Source organism: Caretta caretta, chromosome 6 (genome assembly GCF_965140235.1).
Source record: "Caretta caretta isolate rCarCar2 chromosome 6, rCarCar1.hap1, whole genome shotgun sequence".
NCBI lineage: Eukaryota > Metazoa > Chordata > Testudines > Cheloniidae > Caretta > Caretta caretta.
This window is the reverse complement of record NC_134211.1, coordinates 55,517,292-55,535,055: the sequence shown is the minus strand read 5'-3', so window position 1 is coordinate 55,535,055 and position 17,764 is coordinate 55,517,292. Positions and strand designations below refer to the sequence as shown.

The 17,764-nt window shown below is 44.3% G+C and overlaps 1 protein-coding gene across 7 annotated transcripts in view; it reads right to left on the bottom strand.

The window, feature by feature from the left end:
• Positions 1-967: 967 nt before the first annotated feature.
• Positions 968-17,764, bottom strand: part of ALKBH3 (alkB homolog 3, alpha-ketoglutarate dependent dioxygenase) — a 72,123-nt gene continuing 55,326 nt past the window's right edge. For 6 of the 7 annotated variants that reach the window (XM_048854362.2, XM_048854360.2, XM_048854361.2 and 3 more), the window contains one exon: positions 16,731-17,161. In XM_048854362.2, the coding sequence (XP_048710319.2) occupies positions 17,069-17,161 (93 nt within the window). In that variant the 3' untranslated portion in view covers positions 16,731-17,068. Of the gene's footprint in view, positions 1,085-16,730; positions 17,162-17,764 lie in introns of those variants that run through there. The other variant, XM_075129534.1, reaches the window with a different exon arrangement.

Here is a 17,764-nt window from a genome sequence, read left to right as displayed (position 1 = left end):
CAAACAGTATTTTAAAGCTGAAAGCTATTTTTCTTCCCTTAAACTTTGAGTCATATCTTTGCTACTGGGAGACTTGCTGTTATTCAACAAGCTGTAATGCAAACCCATTTCAGCTCAGCTGTCGAGACCTCAAATGGCCTTCAAGAGACATCTGTACTTTCACATGCAAAATGTCACCGCATTTTTACAATCATAAGACATCTTCAATGAAAACACTCAGTGCGCCAAGTCCACCTCTTGCATAATCCCATTACATTGAATGATTTACACCCTGGATGTATTTGGATCATTTTCCTTGTCACGGTCTCCTTGCAAGGGACACACTCATTCGACGTTGCTCAGCCCATGACTGACATGCGTTTTCCCCATGTATATGTTTGGAAAGCCCTTATATTCCTTTACAGTATTGTTAGTTAATGATTCTACATGCTTTTGTTTTTCTTTAAAAAGTAATCAGTGCCAGCAACTCAGCTCTGAGGGACACCCTACAATAACAAATCATTGTGCACAGCTCAGCCCTCACAATCAACCATCCAATACAGTGATATGCTGCCAACATATTAATAATTAAAAAGTCCCTCAAAATATTCCACCACCAAGAGAAATTCAGCATATCCCCTAGGTAAAATACTCCCCCAAATCCATCAATCCTTCCACCCTCACCATTATATTTCCCTATCCTTGGAAGCTCCACTACCTGGCAGCTCTTCTTCATGTCAGGTCAGAGTCTTGTGGCTTTACATTGTGGTTGGTCAGGTGGGAAGCAGATCACCGCTGGTTCTGGGGCTTGGTGGTCGGTTGGGGAATGTGTTCCCTTTTTGTTCTTGGGATGGGTGGGTCTCCCTAGCTGCTGTAGGTGGTAGGGTGCAGGAGTGGGTCTTCTGTAGTAGGCACGGAAGGAGCAGGCTTACTCTGGGCAGTTGTAGAGGGGAGCAAGGTGCCAGGCTCCTTCTCTGTAACCGTCTTTTCAGACTCTGGGCTGGGGGTCAGTGTGCAGGCACTAGCAGGCTGCTGTGGGCACTGGTCTCTCATTCACAGCAGCAACACCTTGGTCTTCTCTCCTCTCCTTCATGCACTGCGAGAGCTGTAGGTAGAGAGAGATTTGTGGGCACTATGTGGTGCTTTTCCATGAAATCCTAGTCACTGGTAGGGGATGCAGTGGGGAAGTCTCCCTTGTAATTGCTGTAATGGTGATAGGAGGTGCACCCAGGGCATGGGAGCCACCTAAGTGAACAGCAGCCCCCTCAGTCCCAGCCCCAGGAAGGGCAGAAATTAACAAACACAATGGGCCATAGCATTCTGGGGTGGTCTTTTGAAAAAGCTTTTTTGTCTCTGCCCTTCCAAACAAATAATTCCTGTCCCCCATAATCCCATCAGTGTGCACATACAGTGTGGTTTCTGGGGCGAGTCGGTGAGATGATTCTCTGAGACACCCCTCCAAACTGCCTCATTTTACACACAAAGTTATGTTTTTAAAGGGATCTTTATGTCTCCCTAGCCTCCTCCTGCGGAAGTGGAGCCCAGCTTTTTGAAATTGATTTGTATGAGTTTATGTTGGCTACTCTTCACAGGGGAAAGGGCTAGAAACTTTCTTTTAATAACTGAAATGCAAGGGTCTCCAGGATGAGGTCCAAATGCCTGTTTTGTTAAGGAGTGATTCCGCCAATCCTCTGCTGGCTCCTCAGTGCTGTAACAAACTAATGCAACAAGAAGCCTGTGTATATGGCCCCATTATTCAAGAACAAACCACTGCATTTGCAGCCCAGTATACTTGGATATTGGTGTAAACCCAGCTTGTCCATGAGCAAAATCATTCATTGCCTGTGGAACCTCAGTTTAGCCCCACTCTGCATATGATATCGGATCATGCCTTCCCCCCACCTCCTTTTGCTCCTATCCTCCCACACAAACACTTTGCTCTGATCTCTGCCCCCCCGCCCTTTGCCCCCGCTGCTCCTGCCCCAACCCGTTGCCCCTAGCTATTCTCATCTTCTTCCCCGGCATCTCTTCCCCACCTTATTCCTCACCTTGCTTGTGCATTCAAGTCAGGCTAGGGTGACCAGACAGCAAGTGTGAAAAATCGGGACGGGGGTGGGGAGTAATAGGAGCCTATATAAGAAAAAGCCCCAAATATCGGGACTGTCCCTATAAAATCGGGACATCTGGTCACCCTAAGTCAGGATGTTCCTGCAGCTACTCCAGGCTGCCTAGGCACCACTAGCAGGGGCATTGAGAGCAAAATCTGTTCTACTGCCCAGCACCATAGCAACCCTCAGCCGCTAGGAGGAACAAATGCATGGAAAGTCCAGCTCAGCCCCAGCATGGAGCATGGTAGTCACTATATGGTGATGGTGACATGCAGTCCGGTCACATGTAGGAGCTGGGAGGGGAGAGGGCATGCTTAATAGAGATGGATTCTTCAAGGAATGTAGTTGTCAAACTCTTAACAATCCTCCACTGAGCATATGTGAGCTGAGATTTTTCAGACTTTTTCAGACTTCATAACTTGGCCTAATTTGGGTGAATTTTCATGGGGATAGCTAAAGGCATATCCTGGCCATCAAGACAACCCCCTGCAAAATTTCATGTCTCTTCTCCAAACTACAGAGGTTCTAGAGCTTCTCGTTGAAAATAGTTGTTAGAACTTTCTTAACATGGAAAAAACAACATATTTTCCCCCTTACCTCATTCTTAGAACTGACAATTGTTTTAACTGAAACAAAATGAACAGCCCGAGGCAGATGCCTGGCATGGGACATTTCAACCCAAACAGTTTGTTTGGCAAAGCTGTAAACAACTGAAAACAGGGTCTTAAAATGAAAAGGTTTGGAAGCCTTGACTATAGGCATCACTACTTGTGCCAGCTATAATTAACATTGAACTCTGCACACCATTTGTGGCACAGGAAGGAAACCCAGGTTCAGTTCCAAGCTTAGCCACAGATTTTCTGTAGGATTTTGGGAATGTCACCTGAGCTACCCTGTATCTCAGTTCCCTATCTTTAAAATGTAGATAATAGTTCACTTCCTCACAGGGGGCTAGGAGTACAAAATCCACTAATGATTGTGTGGTGCTCAGATGGTATAGTGATAAGGATTACAAAATAAATGTACTCTACATCATCATCTTGATTATCCAAAATAGGATCCTTTCTCTTGATATCTATCAATTTGTTCCACACCCCTATTCCTACTTTAGCATTTCGTATACACATGGATCTAAGTCTTTCCTATATAGTCTACAATAGTTCTTCAAAAGGTTCTGACTACTATCCCAAGAACAAAAGGTACATTAAAAATTCTGAATACCTTGACTGTCTCTTTTAAACATCATTACACTGGTCACATTCCTGTGATGACATCTGATGAATGAACTAGAGCAAAAGGTTTGTGAAACCTGGAACAAAATATTATTTGTTGATCAGGAAGCCCTACTCTTTCTTTCTCAGTATTCAGATGTCTTCTGAGACCCTAGAGATGTACTTGCTCATTGAAACAGTGATTTCGTTCTTTGGTTTACAGATCCTCCCAAGGAGCAATAAATAGACTTAAATCTTAATCACATTAGATCCCAAGATGGCCACGTTGTGATATTTTTGCATTTCACAGTACTATGCAAATGGCAATAATACTCTCCTTACCAAGTGTTTTAATACAGTAAAGCAATAGCAGAAGACACAAGTGGGTGTTTAAGTGGCAGTGTCGCAGGATAATGGTCTCCGACTGCTACTCTGTAGTAATAATAAATGCAGAGGCAAAGCTGAGGCATTTATTTTCAAAGTAAAAGATCTGTAAAATGTTCCATGACAGAGACACTGTTTTACCAAATGATTGATGCATATTTAGTTTAACTGGTATGATGGATGTCAGAATGAGTGGCAGCTGTTGCTCAACTGTTATTGTAATGTTGCATGCTCATTGGCTTAGGGGATACAAGGTGGGAGTGAGACACAGCCAACTGGAGACCAGTTAATTCCTAAAGGTGCAGGTTTTAAAAGGTCAACTTGTATTTTTATAAATCAAATGAGTTTTAACTAAACTGACTTGAGTAACCTGCTGGGATGGCTCCCATTACATTTGGTATCAGTTATAGACACATGTAGTATTAACCCTTCTTAGCTTTAGCTGTAGAATTGCCATTAGTAATTGTACTACAATCGATAGAACCTGGAGTTTCTGTTTGATGGGAAATTTCACATTTCCAAAAAACAGTGTTTGTTCGGATTTGGTTGGAAATGCGAAATTTCCCATGGAATGGAAATTTTTTCAAAAAATTCCTTTATGGAAAAACCAAAACAGAATTATAAAAATTTTCTGGGCTGGCTCCAACTGGCTTGCGAGGTGGGCAGCTGGAGAGTTGGGCAGCCACTTGCTCACCTGGTAGGCAGCCCTGGTACCCAGGAAGCCAGACAGCCAAGGAGCCTGGGGAGCCAGGCAGAGCAAGTAACCAGGGAGCCAGCCTGGGGAGCCAGTCAGCCAGCTGCCCGGACCCCTAGGTAGCCCTGGCAACTAGGGCCCTGGGCAAACTACCTGCCCAGCAGGCAGCCTGAGGAAGCTGCTACCTGGCTCGCTGAGTGAGCTGGCCAGCAGGCGCCAGGAACCTGGGCAGCCTTAAACCCCAACCAACCGCAGAGCCCTGGGAACTGGCCTGCCCAGATCCCTGGGCTACCTGACTACCAGCCAGATGGACTGCTGAGGAGCTGGGAGCCTGGAAGCCCTAGCTCTGTGGCAGTCAGCCAGACAGGTTACTGAGGAGCCTGGAAACCCCAGCTCCCCACCAGGAGGGCTACTGAGGAGCCAGGGAGTCTAGGAAGATGGGAGGTGAGCTGGCAGGAAATGAGGCAGGTTTCTGATGGAAACTTGCCTGGTTTCCATTGAAAGTTTTGACAGAATTAATACATTTCCCTGGAATCAACATCTGATGGAAAATTATTCAGTCAGAAAATTTCCCATCAGCTCTAATAACCAAGCACCTTTCTCCACTCAAATAGCTTTGTTAGGGTTTCCTCCCCACTTTGAACTTTAGGGTACAGATGTGGGGACCCACATGAAAGACCCCCTAAGCTTATTTTTACCAGCTTAGGTTGGATGGTATTGCTGCCACCACCAAGTGAGTTAGACAAAGATTGAGGAAAAGGACCACTTGGAGTTCCTGTTTCCTCAAAATATACCCCCAATCCTCTTCACCCCCTTTCCTGGGGAGGCTTGAGAATAACATACCAACCAAATAGGTAAACAAGGTGAGCACAGACCAGACCCTTGGGTTTTTAGGACACTAAAAACCAATCAGGTTTTTAAAAACAGAACTTTATTATTATAAAGAGAAAAAGTAAAAGAAGCACCTCTGTAAAATCAGGATGGAAGGTAATTTTACAGGGTAATAAGATTTAAAACACAGAGAATTCCCCTCTAGGCAAAACCTTAAAGTTACAAAAAGCAGGAATAAACCTCCCTCTTAGCTAAAACAAAAGATATCTTAACACATTTCCTTGCTATTACTTACAATTAATAATTTTAGATGCTTATTTTAGGTAGAGTTTTAGGAGATGTGTTTTTCCTGCCCTGGTCTCTCTCTGTCCCGGAGAGAACAACAAAGACAGCACACAAACAAAACCTCCCCCCACAGGTTTGAAAGGATCTTCCTTTACTGGTCCTTTTGGTCAGGTGCCAACTAGGTTATTTGAGCTTCTTAACCCCTTACAAGTAAAGGAGGGATTTTTTGCTACCCTTAGCTGTATGTTTATGACAAGCTTCTTAACAATATAGTTGTTGGAAGAAACAAACAAATTGCAACATTACAAGACTGGCCCTTTGTTGGGGCATCTGCCATAGCATGTACCTGAACTATATTGTTTGTATAATTTTGATTGTAAGCCTCTTGATTAGGGATTTTTCAATGCTACACTTGGATACCATAGTCACAGGTGCCTTTGAAATAATTCTTTAGACATAGGGAGAGATATCACATAAAACAGGGATGGCAGGTAATATTTTCAAGAGCATCAAAGTGACTCAGGAGCCTAATTCTCACTGAAAGTCAATGGGACTAAGGCTTTGTCTACACTACGCACCTTTTAGCAACACAGCTGTGGTGCTACAGCAGTGCTGCTAAAAGGCACGCGCAGTGTAGCTGCTGTTTGTGGGCAGGAGAGAGCTCTCCCGCCAGTAAAAAACTTCCACCCGCAACGACGGCAGCAGCGTTGTCGGCAGGAGAGCGCTCTTGCCGACAAAGCGCCGTTCACACCAATGCTTTTCGTCAGTAAAACTTGTCATTCAGGGGTTGTTTTTTTTTAAACACCCCTGAATGACAAAAGTTTTGCTGATGAAGTTCCAGTGTAGACAAAGCCTAAGGCTTTGCCTACACAGGAAAGATTTACCAGTTATACCAGTGTAGTAGTAGAGATATAACCCTACTGTGTGGGCAATCTTATTCCAGTACAAAAGTGGCTTTCTATGATTTAGCTTAAACCCATTCCCCAAGAGACATATGCCAAACCTGAGGTTCTCAAACTGTGGGTTGGGACCCCAAAGTGGGTCATGACCCTATTTTAATTGGGGTCACCAGAGCTGGGATTAGATTTGCTGGGGCCCAGGGCCGAAGCTGAAGTCTGAGCCCCACTGCCTGGGTCTGAAGCCAAAGTCCGAGGGCTTCAGCCCTGTGCGGCCGGACTCAGGTTTTGGCTTCCGTCCTGCATGGTGGGGCTCAGGTGACAGGCCCCCTGCCCAGAACTGAAGCCCTTGGGCTTTGGCCCCTGCCTGGGGTTGTGAGGCTCGGGCGGGCTCAGGGGTCGTGTAATATTTTTTGTTGTCGGAAGGGGGTTGCAGTGCAATGAAGTTTGAGAACCCCTATGCCAGCGGTCCTCAAACTTTTTTTTTGCAGACCACTTGAAAATTGCTGTGGGTCTTAGCGGACCACTTAATGATCTTTCCAAATGTTGTTTTTACCATTAGCTAACTATTTTAAAGTGCTTTGGATAAAGTGCTATATAAAAAAACCTTAATAATAAACAACATTTTTTGTTCTACAAATAAAAGCACCAGTTCATATTTTAATATCAGTAGTCTTATCTTTCTAATGCAATGAATGTGCCCTCTCTCCCCCACTGTGGCAGCCCCTGAGCTGGGGCTGGGAAGGAAGGGGGGGTCTCTCCCTGGTAGCCACAGCCCTGGAGCTAGGGAAAGTCGTCTCTTTCTCTGGCCACCGCAGCCCCGCATGTCCCAAATTCCCCCCACCCCATCTTCTCACCCTGCCCCCTCCCACCTACCCACTATTCCCCCCAGGGCCACTACCTCACCTTACATATATGTCTTCTCCAAGGTCCAGGCACCTAATTAGTGGAGCCACGCTTGAGCGGCTCCACTAATCAAAGGGGTGGCCCTTCATTCTCTCATGTGTGGCCACCCAGGCACGCACCTTAGAGGGAACTATCTGCAGATAACCTGAATGGAGCTTGCAGACCACTGGTGATCCACGAACCACAGTTTGAGAACCTTTGCCCTATGCTAAACCAAACACAAGGCACCTTTTACCAGACTTAGGCTATGTGTACACTATAGCTTATGTCGGCATAATTTATGTTGCTCAGGGGTGTGAATAAACTACCCCTGAGCAACATAAGTTACACCAACATAAATGCTGGTGTGGACAGTGCTATGTTGGTGGGAGAGCTTCTCCTGCTGACGCAGCTACTGTCTCTCGTGGAGGTGGTTTTATTAGGCTGATGGGGAGCTCTCCCCCGTCAGCATAGAACATCTTCACCAGACATGCTGCAGCGCTGTATGTGTAGACAAGCCCTAAGGGTGTCCAGATGGGGAGTTATACTGGTATAAAACTATGCTGAATTAAATTCACACCTTAGGTTATACCCCTCTCCCCCAAAATTCCCTTGTAGACAAGGCCTTAGGTTCCTAAGACACTTTTGCAAATGCATCTTAAACTTTTCAAAAGTGCCTCATGTCTTCTTCCGTGGGTTGCACAATGCTGAGCCCTGAGAGCAATCAACACAAATAGCATTTAATACATAATGTAAAAGTGGCCTGAAGCAGTTCTTATTTGAAGAGAAAGTAACTGTTGTATGTGTTAAAAACCTCAGAAATTTCCTGACAATGAGATGAAGGAGTCTGTGGATCATCTTCCATGGACTGTGGTTGAGCCTCCCCTCCTTCTTTAAAACCTTTAGATTTTTAATGCAATTTACAAATAGCAGCAGCAGCTTTAAAGAACTAAAAACAGACTAAGTAAATACCTGAATGATGACGGCTCTGGAAACCAAAGTCCTGTCCTGAAGAGAGGATCCAGTGCAGTGGTGGGCAAACTACGGCCCGGGGGCCACATCCAGCCCTCCAGACATTTTAATCCGGCCCTTGAGCTCCCGTCGGGAAGCGGGATCTGGGGTTTGCCCTGCTCTGGTGCTCCAGCCGGGGAGCGGGGTCGGGGTCTTGCACCACTCCACATGGCTCCCAGAAGCAGCGGCATGACCCCCCTCCGGCTCCTACGAGTAGGGGCAGCCAGAGGGCTCCACATGCTGCCCCCACTGCTCCCATTGGCCAGGAACTGCAAACAATGGGAGATGCAGGGGTGACGCCTGTGGACAGGATAGTGCACAGAACCGCCTGACCACACCTTCGTGTAGAAGCCAGAAGGGGGACATGCCACTATTTCTGGGAGATGCTTGAGGTAAGCGCTGTCTGGAGCCTGCCCCCTAAACTCCTCCTGTTCCCCAACCCCCCTGCCCCTGCTTGATCACCCTCCTGCCCTCCGAACCCCTCGGTCCCAGCCTGAAGCACCCTTCTGTACCCCCAACCTCTTATCGCCAGCCCCACCCCAGAGCCTGCACCCCCAGCCAGAGCCCTCCCGCCCTCCAACCTCAATTTTGTGAGCATTCGTGGCCCGCTATACAATTTCCATACCCAGATATGGCCCTCAGGCCAAAAAGTTTACCCACCCCTGCTTTAGTGTGAAGCTAATGCTGACAAGCAGGAAGGAAAAAACACTGTCAGATTAGAAACTCCATTGCTCCCCAAGTTCTGAAATCAGCTTTATAAGAATAGCGGGGGTTGGGGGAGAGGGGAGTTATAGAGATGAAATAGAGCCATTCTGGTCTAAATGAGGCAGCCAAGCCAGGAGCTGGCCAGGCCACTGAAAAATTAACTGATGTGATATCTTACCCCTGTGCAAAGTACTGTACAGAGCAATTTATTGAGACTGAAATCAGCACATTTGAGTTCTCTCTCTGACGGCTAACAGCACCACCAAGGCAGGAAGAGGAGAGCTCACCCCTGCATGCAGCAGACAAAACCTTACTTCATAGCCTTCATTGTGCTAGGGCTGGAAGCACAATGGTGTGTCAGGCTGAACCAGGGAGGCAACCTACTCTAGCTCTTAGGCTAGGAAGGCCGCATTCTCTCCGGGTAAATGTAGTTGCTGGCAAATTCCATCATGCACACAGATTGTCAAGCACCTTCCTACCCACAAGCTTGCCTCCTCCCCCTTCCCTACTCATGTTAAGTAGGCGGATTAGCTGCATGTTGATTATATAACATAGGGAGCCCAGCTCTGCCCACCACTTCCGCCCAGAAAACACCACCACCCAAGGTTTGCTAATCCCCCTTCTGCTGCCTCCGCAAATAAACAAGGTGCCTGTGTTTTAGGGTTTATTTCTTTCTACCATTTCATTTTGAAGGAGCACTGTAAAGATAAGCTGTCTCGGTTCTTGCCATGGACTAGATCTCGAGCACAGCTCTGCCTGAGAGAGCAAGGTGCAGAGGGAAACACCTAAGCATGTAGAAGCAGTGTGACCGACTGGACAGGGCACTGCACTCAGGAGTCCTGTGTTCTTAGTCCTGGGTTGGCATTTAATCAGCTCTGATTTTGGACAAGTCATTCTCTTTGTGCCTCTGCTTCTTCTCTCACCCTTTATCTGTCTTCTTTAGAACGCAGGGTCTTCAGGGTGGGAACTGTCTCTTAGTGTGTTTATATAGCACCTAAAGGAATGGGGCCCTACTCTTGGTTGGGACCTCTGAGCACTACTAGGATACAAATAATAATAGCATTCAGCTGCACAGGGTTAAACTGCATGTACAAGGACTGTGTGTAAAGAAATCTTCTAGTGGCACGTCAGAGCTGTCTCTTCTGTTAGGATCAGGTGAACATATCCCACGTGATCAATGCCTTGCGATTGCAGAGTGGAGACTAGTATTGATTAGCCATAATGGTGCTTCTGGGTGTATAATAGCAAATCATTCAACGAGGGAATCTAAATCAAATAACTACTTTGTGCAAGACCCTTCCTTCATATTTCCCCCTCGTTAAACTTCATCACAGCCCCATTTTCCTGTATTTAAGGAAGGAATCATAACTGTTCTGAAGAATCTCACCAGGAAGCCCATTTCCTTCTTGCTCAAAGGCCATTGGCATACAGGGCCAACTGCCTTTTAAAAGTAGCTTGTAATTATTACCCAAAGCGGAGATGAATGTCAGAAGGATCAAGAAATAGGCAGATCAAATAGATCAACAAGCAAGGCAACAGAAGTCTGGCATCTGGCCAGCTGAATGATTCAGCAGTTTCTGAAGCAACCCTGAGGAGAGTGAATCCTTCACAAAGAGCCTTCATCGCTGACGCAATAAATGCAGCAAAGTCGCCCTCCGGCTTGGCAAAAAATGGGAGACAGGCATATTTTCAGCACAAGTCTGGTGAAGGGAGGATGGGCCAGTTAGCTCCCATTTAAACAAATGGAATGGGGTTGCTATGGAAACTTTGAGCATTTAAAAGGAGCACTTAAAAAAAAAAAAAAAAAAAGTAATGCAGCTTCCATTTCGAGGCTGAAAGTGTTTATGACCAGAAAAGGCAAAGCTAGTGTTAAATGCTTTTTAGCCAAGTCAATGGTGCCAACACTTGAGGAGGATATTCTGGACTGCACAAGCACCTATCATCTGTCACAGGCCCTAAGCCCCAGGAGGAAAATCTACCACTCTCTGCCAGGACTGCTGCACAGGGCTCTTCAGCTTAACCCCTCCACTGCTGTCCCACCTCTCTGTGAATTAATGTTCAGGAGGTAACTTGGCCACATCTCTCAGTCCTGAAGGGAGAAAAATAAAAATGGAGGGAATTAATCTGACATGGTACAAATGAAGTAAATCTAAAAACATCCTCCCCTTGATCAGAGATTTTTCCATAAAAAGACATACACGTCAGGGACTCCATGAAGCCTCCTTTAGAACTATGCTGTTACTATGAATTTTACATGGAAGTTGCTCAGATACTACAGTGATGGGTAACAATATAAAACCCTAAGATAGTTTCATATGCAACCTAAAACTCAGCAAGAGGTTTATACAGGAGTACTCAGTGCAAGTACTCCAGGAATAAGTGGTTACAGCAAAGGATGGGGAGAGAGGTATTAATATGGTCTGGTCTGAGCCATTAACTCGCTGTATGACTGTGGATCAGTCACTGCTAGTTTCAAAATGGCCACCATTTTGCATCGTTCTCAATGGGAGAGAGGCTAGAGCCCACCCATACCAAAGTTGGCCACTCCCTCCATTATCCTACTCCTCTTCACCATCCCTCAGGGGATCTTGGTTTCATGCATTTGGAACAATAGGAGGTAGAGGCCATTTTGAAAGAGGGCATCTTAATGGAGGACAACTTATAGCCTCACTTCAACTGAAAAAAGCATGAAATGGCCATTTTGAAAGAATGCGTTCTTCACATTTCTCTAAAAGAGAAAATTTTAAATGCAGTAGCCTCTGCTGACAGATAAGCTTTCAGTTATATAAAAAAAAAGGCACAAAAAATTACCATGGATCCTAAGTATATATATATATTTAAATACCCGTTGTGCTGCACTAGCAATCTAAAGCAGCTGTAAACCCAGTTAAACTGGCCAACATGCTCAGGCTTCTCTAGAGTGGTGTACATCAATCAATGCATATAAGGAATTTGGCCCTAAAAGTTTTAAAAAAAAGATGTATTTTTAAATAAGTATCTATCTTCATATTGTTATAAATATCACACGGATACATTCTCTGAGTTTCTTGTTTTGTGATCAAGTATGAAATTTTTAATTGAAAAAAGATGGAAATTCCATCACAGAAATAAGGGAAAATAAACAAAAAAAATCTAAAATGTCTTCAAAAATCAATTTTAATCTGGGACCACAAACATTGCAATGTCTTGATCATCACCACATGTTTATTGCATGATGTCATTACAGGGGAAAGTTAAGCATGTCCTAACTGAGCATTTACATATCTTGTTTGGATTTAAGTTTAACCTTGCCTCTAAATCCTCTGTTTGTTTAGGAGATAATCACAATACATTTTATCCTAGATTACCAATACATATTTCAACCTTTAGTCCCTCTTACTGTAGATTTTGTCTGGGAATACTATGTAGTCTCTTATACAGGCCTAGGATGAAAGAGGAAGACACTACGGTGTCTAAGGGGTGTGTTCTAATTCTAGAAAAAGTCTTTTGGATGAAATATTTCATATTCAGTATCAGAGGGTTCCCCCCCCCCCCATCTGGAAAATCAGAGCAAACCCCCTTCAACTATCTTTGAGTTACCAAAAGGTAAAATACAATATTTTCCATTTAAAATAAATTTTAGGCCACTGCTTTTCTCAAAGACTGAACACCTCACCCCCGCAAAGCTGAAGTTTATTACTTGAAATTTCAGTTTTGCTGATCCTCAGTGAGGCCTTGGCCTTTCTGCTGTCAGGACCCACCTTCCCACCTACAATAAACCAACATTAAAATCTTATTTTTGTGCATGCCAACTTTGGGAGCTATGAACTATCAGGGCTAAGTATCAAAACAAAAAACTTCCTCTGTAGATAGATTTCAATGTAGAAACAGATTCTGGGCCAGATTCTCTCTGCCTATTCTGGCCATTTTCTGATGCTCAAGTAGTGCAAAATGGTAGATGGTAGCTCTGCCTGGCTAGCTGATTATTTCTCCAGTGTGGGGAAGTTTTCACCTGGCATAAAGAGGCATAATCAGCCTTTATGCCAACTGCCCTACCCACATGATGTATGGGGTAGGAGAGAGCATGACACAGCATACTTTCGCTCAACCAATTCTCAATGGATGCGTGGTCCCACAGGAAACACAGCCAGCTGGCATAGAAGTTAGAGCAGCCCCTAAGCTCTCCTGTACCAAGTGAATCTCAGCATAGGAGAGAATCAGGGCGCTTATGCATGGCTTTTAAAGTCTGTAGGAGTTGACCTCTCTCCTGTGAAGCTTTCAGCACCTCAAGAGAAGAATTTCTCTCTCTTGGGAATCTACAGGGAAATTAAAGGTTTCAGAGTAACAGCCGTGTTAGTCTGTATTCGCAAAAAGAAAAGGAGTACTTGTAGCACCTTAGAGACTAACCAACTTATTTGAGCATGAGCTTTCGTGAGCTACAGCTCACTTCATCAGATGTATACCGTGGAAACTGCAGCAGACTTTATATACACACAGAGATCATGAAACAATACCTCCTCCCACCCCACTGACAGTGACAGTGGGAGGAGGTATTGTTTCATGATCTCTGTGTGTATATAAAGTCTGCTGCAGTTTCCACGGTATACATCTGATGAAGTGAGCTGTAGCTCACGAAAGCTCATGCTCAAATAAATTGGTTAGTCTCTAAGGTGCTACAAGTACTCCTTTTCTTTAGGGAAATTAAAATACATCTTATGTTAAGGTTACAAATCTCGTGACTTTCAGAGTTTAAGCACTAAAACTGTGGTTCTCATACTGTAGTAATTATTAACTTGCACTTACTACACGTGTGTTGCATTGTCAATTTCTGGATTGATATCTAAATGTCTACATAAATATGAATTTATGCAAACCACAAAATATACAGGATATGTAGCATGGCTGAGTTAACGTTACAACAGAAACTAACTTCTCCATTTCCTCACTTTTTGAGCATTTAAATTCTTAACCTTAATGTTACTAGTTAATAGAGAAACATGCATTAATGTATCAAAACCCCAGTCAATGGGCACAGAGAGGCCAGTGGCAGGATTAGAATCCATGGGCCAGACCTCCAGCTACAGTAAAATGTCAGAACGCCATTGACTTCAACTTAGCTACAACAATTTACACAACTGAGGATCTGGCCCTGTCTCTGGACATGGTAGGGTAAGCACTCTGTCAAGCTTAACACACACTTGCAGTTTACTCAAATAGGCTGATGTTCCCTTCTCCTTTTTCACACTTTACAGGCAGCAGTAGAGAAGGCTTACTGCTCTGAGGTAACCATTGGACTATGCTTCTGCCTGGATGTAGTGCTGTACACAATTATATTAAACAGGTTCAGTGAATTGTGCAGGGCAGCAACGAAAGTTACAGATGTAAGTACCAGCCTCTGGGAGGAGTCAACTCAAGCACCTGGTTAAGGAGAAATAGTTCTTTTTCTAGGAACTACACCACCCAACATGGCATCGGGAGTCTCGCACAGCACCAGATGACAACAGAAAGCAAAGCAAATGGCTGTATCCTTCAACAACTACTTATAGTTTTTTCAGACGCTTCCATCTGAAAGTAAGAAACTGAGTCAGGATAACATCAGGAAACGAGGGTGAAAACCCCCCCCAAAATCATCTAAAAAAAACCCCTGGGTTTATCTGCATAATCCCACATTCGTGCACTTTAGAAATACAGTTTTAAGTGCTGTACAGTGCTTTAGGCAGACATCATAGCAGTATTATACTCGTGTGATTCACTGACAACTCAAGTCTGCCCAATTTAGAGCCTGAGTACTGCAGTGGCTTGAGAGTTTATCCTTTACAATCACCAGTAAAAATGAAAATTTACGCATAGCAGATGATTAGTCACTGGACTGTTGTCAGCAGGGAACAATTTTCTTCCACAATGCAGCAGATAGCACTGGCTAATCAGAAGCAGACTTTTTCTAAATGCTGCCTTACTCTGACAACAGAGAGGGACATCACCAAGCTTAGCTTAACTGATGTGAGACAATGCAGAGAACGTTTATCAATGCTTGTGGTCCCACATTATATAGAAAATGAACATCTACAATCCTGCAGCCTAGCATAGCTGACGAACAAGTAACTGTAGAGAGTATTTAGCCATATATAGGGCATATCTGGCTTTATTTAACACTGACCATGAGTTCATAGGTTCCAATAGCAGGCAAGACAGGTAGGCAAGGCAAGCTTTTAACAGTTCCTGAAAGACTACCTAGAATTGGGTTTTAGCTGCCCTTTGCCTGTCTGGAATGCAAGAGGTCTGATGGAAGTGTTTCTCACTGTAACCTGAATTTGTGAGGTTACACATATATACAGGAGCATTTTCTAATGGTCGGCGAGCAGGATGAGGAGTCAAGAGTGATGGGTTCTCATGACAATGGGGAAATAATTTAGGCTCAAATCTTCAAAAGTAGCCAGTAGTTTTGGGCACCCAATTTGAGATATCCAAGGCCAAAGTTTCAGAGGTGCTGGACACCCATAACCCTAGCTGAAGTCAATGGAAATTACAAGTGCTCAGTATTGCTGAAAAATCAGACCCTAAGTATCTCAAATACAGAGTCTCCAAATCTGAAGCACCCACAATCCTTGGCCACTTTCACAATGTTGACCTTAATTACTTTGCAACTTAGATTTCCTATTATAAAATGGAAATAATATTCCTCAACCTTGTAAGGGTGATGTAAGGCTATATTGGTTAACAGTGAAGCAGCCAGGCAACATAGTCTAGGAGGGGATATGGCACCGAAATGGTAGTCAGGAGACACGAGTTCTACTCATACATTTGTCAATAACTTGTGGAACTTTGGGTAAATCCCTTCTTGTCTTTATGTCTGTTTCCCCTCCCACTCTTGTCTGTCTCACCTATCCCTTCAGGGCAAGAGCTGTTTGTATAACACATAGCACAAAGGAGCCCTGATCTTGGTTGGGGCCTCTAGATGCTACTATAATGCAAACAACAATACAACTTACCTCCTTTGTAAAGTGCTTTGTGATCTACAGATTAAAAGCACTATGTAAGAGCTAGGTTATAGTATTTAAGTAAGGCTATGATTTTGTCATGGATATTTTTAGTAAATATCTAATTTACGGGCAATAAACAAAAATTCACAGAAGCCGTGACCTGTCCCTAACTTTTACTAAAAACGTTCATGACCAATGGGGAGGGAGGAGAGTCCCGCATCCTGCCCTGCTGTGGCTGGAAGCTGTGGCCCCTGCCCAGTAGCTGGGAGTGACTCCCACCCATAGTGGCTGGGGAGCGGCAGGGGACCTCTGGGGAGCTGCGAGGGTTCCCCTGCTGGCAGAGGCAGATGAGGAGCTGCCGGGGGTCTCCCGCACCCGCAGGGACTGGGGAGCTCTGGGAAATTCCCTGCAGAGGCTGGGGAGCTGCGCAGGATTCCCCACCACTCTGGGCCGCAGGGGTACTCTACAGCTCTCGGCCACCACAGGCAGTGGGGTACCCTACAGCTCCTAGCTGCTGCCGGCTGAAGTCATGGTCTGTGGAAGTCACGAAATCCGTGCCTTCTGCAACCTCCATGACCAAATCATAGCCTTAATTATAAGTGTGCCAAGATCCTCTGAGTTGAAGTGCCATGTAAATGCAAAGCATTATTTATACACACACCTACATGGTTTCATGTAAACCAGTATGACAGGATTATTTTCTGTTACTTGTCTTTGCTATAAAAACCCATTCACATTTTGCCAGGGTAGTGGGGTGGTGGTAAAAAAGCACTGACCACTGATAACGGATGAACTCTCATATCTTTAATTTTATGCAAGCATTTTCATCTCTCTCAAAAGGGACAGGTCACTATTGTTTTTTAAAATCGAACAAAACAAAGTCTATGAATTCACAAAATCAAATAGCATCTTATATCTGAAAATACGACAGTATCAGCCACATGTTACAGGAAACTTGTGACTGTCACAGTTCTCCATGACGACAGCTCCGTTCCCCTCTCCCCATCAGGTGTTTGACAATAACTGTGAATCCAATTCTTGCTCCAAACCAGCACCAGGTCTGAGGCTTTAGATCAGCTGTGATGTTATATCCAGTAATATCCAAGAGAGTTGTCTTCATTCACCTTTGCATTCCCTCAGGGTCTGGATAAATGGTCCTAAATGTCAAGTTTATCCGTGGTTCCCTGGCATGATATTCCTTAGGTACCCGATGCTATAAACATTATGAACAAAAAGAATATGGATTTTCATAATTAAACACATTTAATATTCAAACAAAATATTTTGTATCCTCATTTTACAGGATGGTCCATTACTCACTTTTTAAAATAGTTTGATAAGACATAAAACCCATGTCCTGACTGCTCAGAGCCGTTAAGAAACCCACAGCATTTTCTGTAACAGTAGAGTTGTTAGGCCAAATTACAACTTTATTATGTTCTGTCTTCCTAAATTGCCTATGCACTTTCAGACGCATACTGTGTTAGTCACTGCCTTTCCTAAATGCAGGAACATTACATAGGAGTTTAAATGGTGGGTGGAGTGATCACTATCTATCACTTGGAGTCTGGTGGCACCTTAAAGACTAACAGATTTATTTGGGCATAAGATTTCATAGGTAAAAAACCCACTTCTTCAGATGCATGGAGTGAAAATTACAGATGCAGGCATAAATATACTGGCACATGAAGAAAAGGGAGTTACCTTACAAGTGGAGAACCAGTGTTGACAAGGCCAATTCAGTCAGGGTTGATGTGGTACACTCCCAATAATTGATAAGGAGGTGTCAATACCAAGAAAGGGAAAATTGCTTTTA